Source organism: Manacus vitellinus, unplaced genomic scaffold, assembly GCF_001715985.3.
Source record: "Manacus vitellinus isolate BGI_N305 unplaced genomic scaffold, ASM171598v3 scaffold_154_pilon, whole genome shotgun sequence".
NCBI classification, from domain to species: Eukaryota; Metazoa; Chordata; class Aves; order Passeriformes; family Pipridae; genus Manacus; species Manacus vitellinus.
The window spans coordinates 8,375-18,670 of record NW_021939093.1 but is presented as its reverse complement, the minus strand read 5'-3'; the positions used below and the strand labels follow the sequence as shown (position 1 = coordinate 18,670).

At 50.3% G+C, this 10,296-nt stretch overlaps 1 protein-coding gene across 1 annotated transcript in view; it reads left to right on the top strand.

Moving 5' to 3' along the window:
- The window catches only part of PPP3CC (protein phosphatase 3 catalytic subunit gamma), a 10,362-nt gene extending 965 nt beyond the window's left edge, over window positions 1-9,397 (top strand). Inside the window, exons 3-10 of the mRNA XM_029958433.1 lie at window positions 3,725-3,836; window positions 5,039-5,184; window positions 5,352-5,491; window positions 5,994-6,071; window positions 6,158-6,252; window positions 7,770-7,895; window positions 8,856-8,933; window positions 9,270-9,397. Of these exons, the coding sequence (XP_029814293.1) occupies window positions 3,725-3,836; window positions 5,039-5,184; window positions 5,352-5,491; window positions 5,994-6,071; window positions 6,158-6,252; window positions 7,770-7,895; window positions 8,856-8,933; window positions 9,270-9,382 (888 nt within the window). The 3' untranslated portion in view covers window positions 9,383-9,397. The remainder of the gene's footprint in view (window positions 1-3,724; window positions 3,837-5,038; window positions 5,185-5,351; window positions 5,492-5,993; window positions 6,072-6,157; window positions 6,253-7,769; window positions 7,896-8,855; window positions 8,934-9,269) is intronic.
- The last annotated feature ends 899 nt before the right edge of the window (window positions 9,398-10,296 follow it).

Below are 10,296 nucleotides of genomic sequence, written 5' to 3'. Positions count from 1 at the left end.
ATCAATTAAATACAGCTTGAAATCAGTTAAATACAGCTTGGAATCAGATAAATCCAGCTCAAAATCAGTTCAAATGCAGCTCAGAATCAGTTAAATACAGCCCAGAATTAGTTAAATACAACTCAGAATCGGCTCAAACAGCAAAGTCAAATCTCCTGTGCTGGATTTACCCTCCAATCGAGCTCTACATGGAGTGAAAATCCCGTTGGTAACTCCCAGTGTGATTTTGGGCAGGAAAGTAATGTCCCAGTGTGAGGACTGAGCACTGTACCCTCACCCAGTGGCATTTTGGCGGCAGTGATGGGGTTAATGGCTGAACTCTGCCTTCTGAAGTGGAGTTTTAATGTCACTTGGGGCTGTCACTCAGGGAAACAAGAGGGAGAGTCGATTGTGTGTCTCAGGCAGTGTCTCAGGCAACGATTGTGTGTCACAGGCAACGAGATCCCACCAGGAGAGTGGGAAGCAAACGCTGGAAGACTTGCAGGATTCAGCTGAGCAGGGAAAAGGAAAAGTGTCACACGACTGAGCCGCTGCTTCCCCCTGAGAGAATCAGCCTTGGAGTGGGGTCAGGACAAAGGGGGAGTCGCTGGGGTTGTGTTGGGACTTCACAGATTCCACGGAATTGGGCAGCGCTGGGAGTTGGTGTGAGGGCCAAAGGAATCACAGATCCCAAGGGACTGCAGCCTCCTGGATTCACAGAGGTGGTGGAGAAGGAATGGAAATGGGAGAGTTTATCCCAGCTGGGAGCAACGTAACGAAGGGCTTTTGGGGAAACAAGGGCGCGAAAACAGGGCTGGAATTAGCAGAGGAGGTGGTTTCTCCTGGAAGAGGGGAGGCTGCAGGAATAGCTGAGCCGTTGGGTCTGCAGAGGAGTCATTCCCAGTTAAATCCCGGGGAGGAGCTCTGCTGGATGCGTGCAAGTGGCTCTTGGAAGGATCCTGCAGAGGATTTAGGGAGAGCACTGTGCTGGAGCAGCCCCTGGCTCCCTTCCAGCCCCGGGAGTTCTGACAGGGAGCCAAGGTGTGACGATGAGCCCTTTCCGGGGAAGCGGGTCCGGATGCTGGGGAGGTGGGGTTGGGCTGCTGGGATTTGTGGTGGTGCTGGCAGGAGGAGCCCCACAACCCCCCGGGGAGGAAGGGGAAGGACATCCAACTGCTCCTTTCAATGGCTCAACTTGTGCCAGTTGGGATTGCACTTGGAGTGTATTTACCTGGAAAAGAGATTATATTCCAGCCCAGCAGCTCCTTCTGAGGTAAAAGGTGGATTTTTTTTTGGTGTTAACCAAGAACCCCTCAAAGGGGGGTTGTTGGACCCTGTGTCTGCCCATGGATTTGACAGCTCCTGGGTGGAAAAGTGCTGCTCTCCCTCTGCTCTTCCCCCAGGATTGATCTGACGTGGAGATTTTACTCCCAGATCCACAGCAGTGCTGTGGATCAGTGCCCTGCTCTCTCCATGCTGGGATCATCACAGGATCCTGGAATGGTTTGGGTTGGGAGGGACCTTAAAATCACCCAGTTCCACCCCTACCATCAGCAGGGACACCTTCCACTAGCCCAGGCTGCTCCAACCTGGCCTTGGACACTTCCAGGGATGATGCAGTCACAGCTTCTCTGGGAATTCAATCCAGGGAAGAGCTGGGAGGCTCCATGTTTAAAACTTCCTGATAAATGCCAGATTTTGGGAATGGGGGGAGAGGTTACGGTGTGGCTTGTGGGCAGGTTTGGCACCAGCCCCTCTTGCATTTTTGGGGGGGGTCACAATTCCTCCTGCAATTCCCTCCCTGGGGCCTGCTGAGCCTTCCCTTTCCAAGTGGATGAAACCCTTGGCTTTGGGCTTCACGCTGAGAGGCTGAATAAGGAGAGAAGTAGATTTATTAAAGTTTATTTAAGGCCAAATAAGTGTCTGGAGTCGCTCCTGGGGCCGTTGTGAACAGGCACTAATCAATTCCTGGGCTCAGGGCCGTGGAAAGGGTTCCATGCAGGAAGCATCCAAGGCATGCAAGTGTGGAAACCTCCCTCATTCCTCATTCCAGCCCCTTGGGAGCTGTTGAAGGTCCTTCCCTCTGTGCCCCAGTGGTACCTGGCAGCCCCCACATCCCTGGGAAGTGGCTGCAGCCCCAGGGAACATTGCTTTGTGGTGTGTGTGTGTGTGTGTCCAGGAAGAGTTGTGGTGTCAAATTCCATCCCTTTTCACTTCGGAAACCCTTCAAATGTTCTTTTTAAAACCCCTCTTCTGCAAGTTGCCAGCCTTCCCTCCATCCCAAATCCTCCTCTGTATCTCTGCTGTGCTCGGGTGCCAGGGCTGGTTCTTCCTCCAGTCGTTAGCAAGTCGTTTGGTTCATTTATAGCAACTTCCAAGTTCTCCTGCCAGCCCTGAGAAGTGACATTTAGCTTGCAAACACAGGAGGTTAAAGCTTTAAATCCCAGAATAATTATAAATGGGTTTGTTGGGAGCATTCCTCTTGGTAACAGATGCAATAAAACATGATTCTGCTACCGGTGTTGGCCCTGTTCGCTTGCAGAATTCAGAATTAATCAAGTTTTTAATGTGGGGTTGAATTCCAAGTGAGACACAGATGGTGCTTTACAGCTCCTTGGGTTTTGGGATCAGCTGGAGTGACTAATGCAGAGCTTACCTTGCAGGTTCAGTGCTTAAACACCATCCTGGCTGAGCTGTGTGTACTGGGAACCGACTGGAAACCCGTTTATTTGGGGTCTGGAGGTTGTTTCCAGCTGGTTCCCGGGGATCTGTGCCCCAGATCAGCAAGATCTGAGAGTGTCAAACTGTTCACAGAGTTTGTGGTTCCCACCCCCAGGCATGTGCAGGTTCTGTACCATCTCAGCCTCCAGGGTAAGCTCCTATTAGAGACTTTAATCCAGATCTTGGGGCTGCTGTCATTCTGGATTGTCCTTCCAGCTCTCCAGACCGTTGGATAACATTCCCTGTGTGCGATGCCAGCCCGTTTCCCTGTCAGCCTGACAATGCAGAGCACACAGGGGTGAGCACTCCTGCTTTCCAGCCCTTCCCTGAGGCTTTCTGGGAAACCAGCCTGGAACATTCCTGGTCAAAACCCCCCCCAGTTTGAGTCTGACTTTAGGCTGTGCTCAAAGAGTGTGGTTTTACAGGTGGTGCTGCTCAGCTGGGGGATGTGGAGAGCCCTTTTGAAAAGGCAGAAAGCTTTGCTAAGCTTGTTTTTTGGCTCAGCTTTTCCTGTTTTGAACTTGAACTTCACGTGACTGTGGCGTAAGCGGAGAAACGAGGCAGGAGGGTGGGGTGGGGAGGGGAAATCAGTGGGGGGGATAAAGTTGAATTTTTCATGTTTAATGGGCAAGGGGCTGCCTGCTCCGCTCCATCCCGCTGGAACATCTGGAGCAAACAGCTGGTTTGGCTTTGCTGCTCTGCAAGTGGGGCTTTGGAAGGGGAAATGAAACCCCCAAAACCTGCCCCCACCCAGCCCCGAGCTGGTTTGGGTGAACTAAAATCTCATTTGTCACTTCTCCAAGTCGGCCCTAATATAGAGAGAAATCTGGGTGGCTTTTCCCCCACTGCTGCATTTGGCCAAGATGAGATCCACTGCCCAGTATGGAGCTGGGTTTCTCTCCAGGTTCCACTTTGGGTGTCTTCCCAGAAACGCTTCGGGAAGTCTCTCACACCGACGAGTGCCCTGGAAAAGGGTTTTTCTGCCTTTTTTTTTTGCTGATCTCCTCCTTCCCCTCTCTTGCAGTGCGTGCTGTATTTATGGAGTTTAAAGATAAATCACCCCAAAACGTTGTTCCTCCTTCGAGGGAACCACGAGTGCAGGCACCTCACAGAATATTTCACCTTCAAGCAGGAATGTAAGTACCAGCAGCGTGAGAAGGAATTCAATACATGTAAAAAATATGTTTTTAAATATATTTGAAAATAAAAGGTGCTGGAAGCAGGTGTGGGCCTTAATTTTCGTGCCTCTGAGCACAAAAATTAATATCAGAGCTGTATATATAATAACAAGATTAATCAGATTACTCTCAGACTAATAACCAGATTAATATCAGATTAACACCAGATGAAATTAATATCCAGAGCTGTAAAAACCTGTTGTCTGTTTTCCTGTTTACACAGCTCTTCTCTTTCAGCCCCTGCTATAGAAAATACCCCAAAAAACCCCAATATATAAGTCCCACAAAGCACCAGGGTTGTGTTGATGTGGCCTTTTGGTTGCAAAGAGGAGGAAATGGGAACACATCTCCCCTTGAGGAGCCAGTCACATCCTCCCCTCCCTGACTTCCAGGCCCAGCAACATATAATCACTGCCAGGAGTCTTCCAGCTCCAGATTGTGCAGCTGGGATCAGTGATTCCAGTTGGAAGCAAGGGAAGGGTTTGCTCCTCCCTGTTTGCACTGGGGAGAATCATTTACCTTTAGGATTGTTTTAGTTCAAGGTGGTTTTTCTGCAGCATTTATGTGGCATCTCTGTTTTAATGTGTGGGAAAAAAATCGTCTTCCCCTGTGCCTGGATGAGGCACCGGTGGAGATTGTCATCACTTGTACCACTGAAAGATCCACTGTGAAAATCCATTTCTCTGAGGGCATCCTGGGCAGATCCTGCCTCACAGCACCCGTGTCCAGCTGAAAAGGCAATTCCTGACTTCAGGAATGTGTGGTGTTGCTCTGCCAAATCCGACAGCTGCTGCATTTCCCTGTCTATGACCTGCATAGGATGAGCCTGGAGGTGCAGCAGGGATGTGTAGGGAAGTGCATCCCAAGTTTCTGTCAGGTGGAAACAATCTCTTTTCTGGGTTGATCCCAGTGCAGGTCTTGTAGGAAACACCTTGAAGGGAGATGAATATTCCTGAACAAGTCCAGATTTACAGCAAAGCCTTTTTCTCTTCGCATCCAACAAACGTTTTCTAAGCCAGTATTTTCACTAATACCCAGGTGCAAAGTTGGAGTTGTGAGCCATAAACATAGAGTTTCCATTTCCCCTGAGGAACTGGGCTCCTGGAATTTATTTCCCAGCACTTTGGCTGATCACAGCTGGATTTAATCCCTGTTCCCAGGTCGAATCAAGTACTCGGAGCGAGTGTACGATGCGTGCATGGATACCTTTGACTGTCTTCCTCTTGCTGCCCTCCTAAACCAGCAATTCCTGTGTGTCCACGGAGGACTGTCTCCAGAAATCACGTGTCTAGATGACATTAGGAAAGTAAGTCATCTCCGTGGGGCCATCCCATTGCTTCCAGTTCCAACAGGGGAGGAGGTAATGGCTCGATTCCTGCCCAGTATTCCAAGGGGATGGAGGAGTGTGTGTGTGTGTGTGTGTCCTGCCACAGCTCCCACCAGCAGCCTCCTGATGTTGTGTCCATTTTCCAGTTAGACAGGTTTAAGGAGCCTCCAGCCTTTGGTCCAATGTGTGACCTGCTCTGGTCTGATCCCTCAGAGGATTATGGCAACGAGAAAACGCTGGAGCATTTTGCCCACAACACTGTCCGGGGCTGCTCCTATTTCTACAGGTAAGAGGGGTTTTGGAGGGCACTTTGTGCCTCCCCTTGCACTGAAAAAAAATCAGTTCACCCTGTGGCACCTTGCAGTGTGCCTGAAATACTCTTCTCTTGGCTCTGATGCACAAATTACTGTTTGTTTTTCCTTCCCCTGTAATACTGAGCTCTCCTTAGGTAACTTACTTTATGAAATTGTGGTCTGAGGCAGCAGAGATGCTCCTTTTGCTGGCAGGGTGCCCCGTGAGTGGCTTTCAGTACCAGGATCTCTAGGAAATTATCTTTTCCTGCCTAAAAAAAAAAAAGAAAGCAGCATTTGTGCTGACAGACCACTTGTAAGGGAGGGTTTGGCACCGGGGGTCTGTTTAACAGAACCCTTTGCAATTAATTTTCCAGCCATATACTGGCATTTTTGGGGAGTACTGGACAGAAACCAGGTGGTTTCTGCAAGTGGCAAGAAACCTGAAACCAAGACCACACCTGCTGAGTTACCCTTGCTTTTTTTTTTGTTTTCCAGTTATCCTGCAGTGTGTGAATTTTTGCAGAACAATAGTTTGTTATCCGTAATCCGAGCTCACGAAGCCCAGGATGCTGGGTAAGTGCTGCAGCCCCTGGGAGCTGGGCAGGTTTGGGCTTTTCCTTGGCCAGGTTTTAAAGCACCTGCCCTGTTTTCTTTTCCAGGTACCGAATGTACAGGAAGAGCCAGACGACGGGCTTTCCCTCGCTAATCACAATCTTCTCTGCACCAAATTACTTAGATGTCTATAACAACAAGGGTAAGGGGCTCTTGGGGGGGGCTCAGGGAATCCTTCTCCTACTCTGCCCTCTCAGAATCTCAGGTTGGAAAAGCCCTCCAAGGTCACAGAGTCCAACCTGTGACTGATCTCCACCATCCCAACCAACCCAGAGCACTGAGTGTCCAGTCCTGCCTTGGACACCTCCAGGGCTGGGGACTCCAAACCTCCCTGGGCAATTCCAATGTTTAACCAGCCCTTTCCATGAGGAGATTCCTCCTGATGTCCAACCTGAGCCTCCCCTGGCACAGCTTGAGGCCGTTTCCTCTCCTCCTGTCCCTTTTTCCCTGGGAGCTCCCCCCTCCTGTCAGGGAGTTTTAGGGAGCAGTAACATCCCCCATGAGCCTCCTTTTCTCCAGGCTGAGCCTCTCCAGCTCCCTCAGCTGCTCCTGCTGCTCCAGCCCCTTCCCCAGCTCTGTTCCCTTCCCTGGACATGCTCCTCAGTGTCCTTCCTGAATTGAGGGGCCCAGAACTGGCCACAGCACTTGAGGGGCCTCCCCAGTGCCCAGCAGGGAGGGACAATCCCTGCCCTGCCACTGCTGCCCCAGTGGTTTGGATACAAAAATACACTATTTTTGATACAAAACCCTCTCCTCCAGTTGCATTCTTGGGCACGAAATGAAAGAGAGCTTTGTGTGCTGGGCTGAAGTGGTTGGTCCCCTGACTTAATGTGTTACTGTGGTAATTAGCTGTCCAGTCATAGAGCCTGGAATGAAGCTTTCATTCCCAGCCACGGGACAACGGAGCCCTTTTGTGGGATGCTGCCATCCAAGAGAAGCTGATAGTGTAGGCCAGCTTTCCACTTCCCCCTGCCTCTAAATCATGAGGGGATTTTCCTCAGCTCTGGGGTTTTTTAAACCCTCCCCTTTGGATGTTGGCTCTGTGTTTTGCATCAGTTTTAGCAGCTTTGTTCCACCGACCCTTCAGTATTTCAAGCTTTAGTGAAACAACATGAGTAAACTAAAAAATGGCTCTTTAAGCCTTCTCGTTTTGGGGTGTTGGTAGTTTGATTCTACACAGGTGTAACCTCATGTTGATAATGAAGTTTTATTAACACAGGTACAACTTCCAAAGGCTGGGAGAGCTGGGGGTGTTCACCTGGAGAAGAGAAGGCTCTGGGAGGGCTTAGAGCCCCTTGCAGTACCTGAAGGGGCTCCAGGAGAGCTGGAGAGGGACTGGGGACAAGGGATGGAGTGACAGGACAAGGGGGAATGGGTTCAGACTGAAAGAGGGGAAATTTAGGTTGGATATTGGGAAAGAATTCTTCCCTGTGAGGGTCATGAGGCCCTGGCACAGGTTTCCCAGAGAAGCTGTGGCTGCCCCATCCCTGGAAGTGTCCAAGGCCAGGTTGGAGCAACCTGGGCTAGTGGAAGGTGTCCCTGCCCATGGCAGGGGGGTGGGACTGGATGAATTTTAAGGTCCCTTCCAACCCAAACTATTCCAGCTCTTAAATTCCCAGTGCCCATGGACACGCGTTCTCTTGGCTTTTTCTCTCCCAGCTGCTGTACTGAAATATGAAAACAACGTCATGAACATCAGGCAGTTCAACTGTTCCCCTCATCCCTACTGGCTTCCAAACTTCATGGATGTCTTCACATGGTCTTTGCCTTTTGTAGGGGAAAAGGGTAAGAGAGGTTTGGATTTCTGTTCCGAGTTCCCAGTGACTGGTCACAGTTCCCTGAGCATTAGAAATGTGTCCCATATGTGTTGGGAGAGTGTTGCAGCTCATTAATACCAGGTAGCACTGGGAAAACAGTTCAAATTCAAGGAAATCTTCGTATTCCTGATTTAAATTCTTGGGAAAACCATTGTTTATGCTTGTTTTAAAGACCTTTTACCAACAGGCCGCTCCTTTCTTGCTCTTTCTGCATTATTGATGGGGCTCATCTTGGGTCGTGTAGCCCCACCTCAGAATTTGGAGACATTTCTCTTCCTCTGGGTTTGCAACAGAGGAATTAAAAACTCCTGTTGGCTCGTGGCCCACCGAAAAGGAAACATTCACTTCAGTCAGAGCTTTATTTTGTTCTGGAGGGGGGCGAGGCAGCTTAAAATATGCCCAAGACTCTGCCTCAGCTTTCCAGCAAAAGAGGATATTGTACATCTCCTGGTGACTTTAAATTCCACCCCAGTGTTGTGTGTTTGGAGTTGTGGCTTCAAGCTCTGAACTGCCAAAGGGGATGGGGGTATTTTTTTGACTTTAAGGCACCAAAGGTCTAATCCCCCCCCCAAGTCCTCAAATTCAGCACTCCCAGAGCCAGGTGGCCTGTTGGGGTGGGGAGGGGGGACCTTGGGCGAGCTCAGGCTGTTCTGCAGGAATGTTGGCACCTCAGTGCCCACGTCTGGTTCATCTGTGCTGTGCTTGGACTGCATCCACCTCCTTGGCAGAGGATGGAGCGTGTGTCGTCTGCTCTGGTCCCGCTGCGAGGTACCAGCAGCTGCGGCTCAAAGTGTCTTCAGGCTCCCACTTCCAGGGAATAAACGACCTTGAAAAAAGCATTCCCTGGCACAGCTCGCCCTCCAGATCCCTCTGTGCTCCAGGGTGTGCCCCAGGCCTCTCTGACCCCCCCTGTCTGTGCCTCTTGCAGTCACCGAGATGCTCGTTAACATCCTCAACATCTGCTCCGATGACGAGCTGATCTCGGATGGGGACGAGACGTTGGAAGGTAAAACATCACTGTGGGGACCTGGTGACAGCAGGGGGGGAAGGTGGGGAAGGTGTTTGATGCCTGAGCAGCACTTGATTTATAGCTGGATGCCCAGCTCTCCAGTTCCTTTTTGGCCAAACCTTGTGCAGTTCTGGGTAGGAAACGTTTATTTTTTTTTTTCCTCGTTTGCTCTTCAGTCACAGAGAAATTAAATGACATTCACTGCGACAGACACTTCTTGCCAGCTACTCTGGGAATGGTTTCCTGCTCCTTACACAGGCTGCTGGTTATTTTTTCCCCCAATTCAAAATTTTCTGCACCAAAATATCCACCCAATCTTCTCATCTGTTGCAGTGAGCTCCTGTGTAAAGCGGCTTCTCACGTCACCCCTCCCCAAAAGCCAGAATGCAGTTTTTGGCCTTGATTTTAAGCTGTGCATGAAAGGGACGAATCAGTGGCTGAGCTGACGTGCAGTTTGGAGTCTGGGGGTCCCTCAGGAAGCCGTGGGGGGCAGTGAGAAGTGGGGCCCTGAGCTGCTTCGGTCCCAGCTGGAGACTCTTAACCCGCTTCTCCCATTGCATTTCGTTTTTGCTTTTTTTGGTTTGGTTTTGGTTTTTTTTGTTTGTTTGTTTTTTCTTTCCTCCCTCCCATGAAAATTAAATTTGTTTCTTCTATCTCTGTCTTCATCTACTTGTTTCTTGGTGTCTCCTCTCCCTGAAGATCACTACATTTCAAGCTATCCGAAAGGTACCCAGCTAGAATTTGCTACGAGCTTAATTTTCACTGCCTGTGCCACCAGATCCTTGAAGTGGATTTCCAGAGCTGACTAGTCGGGCAGGCTCTTCATCCCCTTTCAGTTTTAACATAAGCTCCATGTGTTTTTTAACCCTTCTGCGTTCCTCCAGGAGCCTGAGGAACGGGGTCACGTTTCTACCTGATTCTGAATGCAGCCACGTAGTGCATGGCTGAGCCATGGTGCATGTTAGACCTGGGTTTGGCTTTCCTGTCCTGATGTGTACTGGGCCATGTGAGGAATCTCAGCTGAGAGGAGATGGATTTTGTTTCCCCCCGTTTCACCTGGATTTTTGGTTTGGTTTCAGTTCCCTCCATGCTTTTTTCTCTCCCGTCGGGTCCGTGGAGCGGGAGGGGAGTTCACCTCTCTCACCTTTGTGTTTGTGTGGGGTCCGAGCAGAGCTGCAAGGCCCTGGCCAGCCCTTCCCTGTGCTCCTTGGATGCCAAAGCTGATGCTTGCGTGGCACAGCAGTGCCCATCAGCCATCAGACCCCTCCGTGCTCTGCCTTGCAAAACTGTGTCTCCATGGCTGAGTCATTTGTGTCACATCCTGTGTAGTGTGAGCCCACCCAGTGAGCTTCCAACAAAG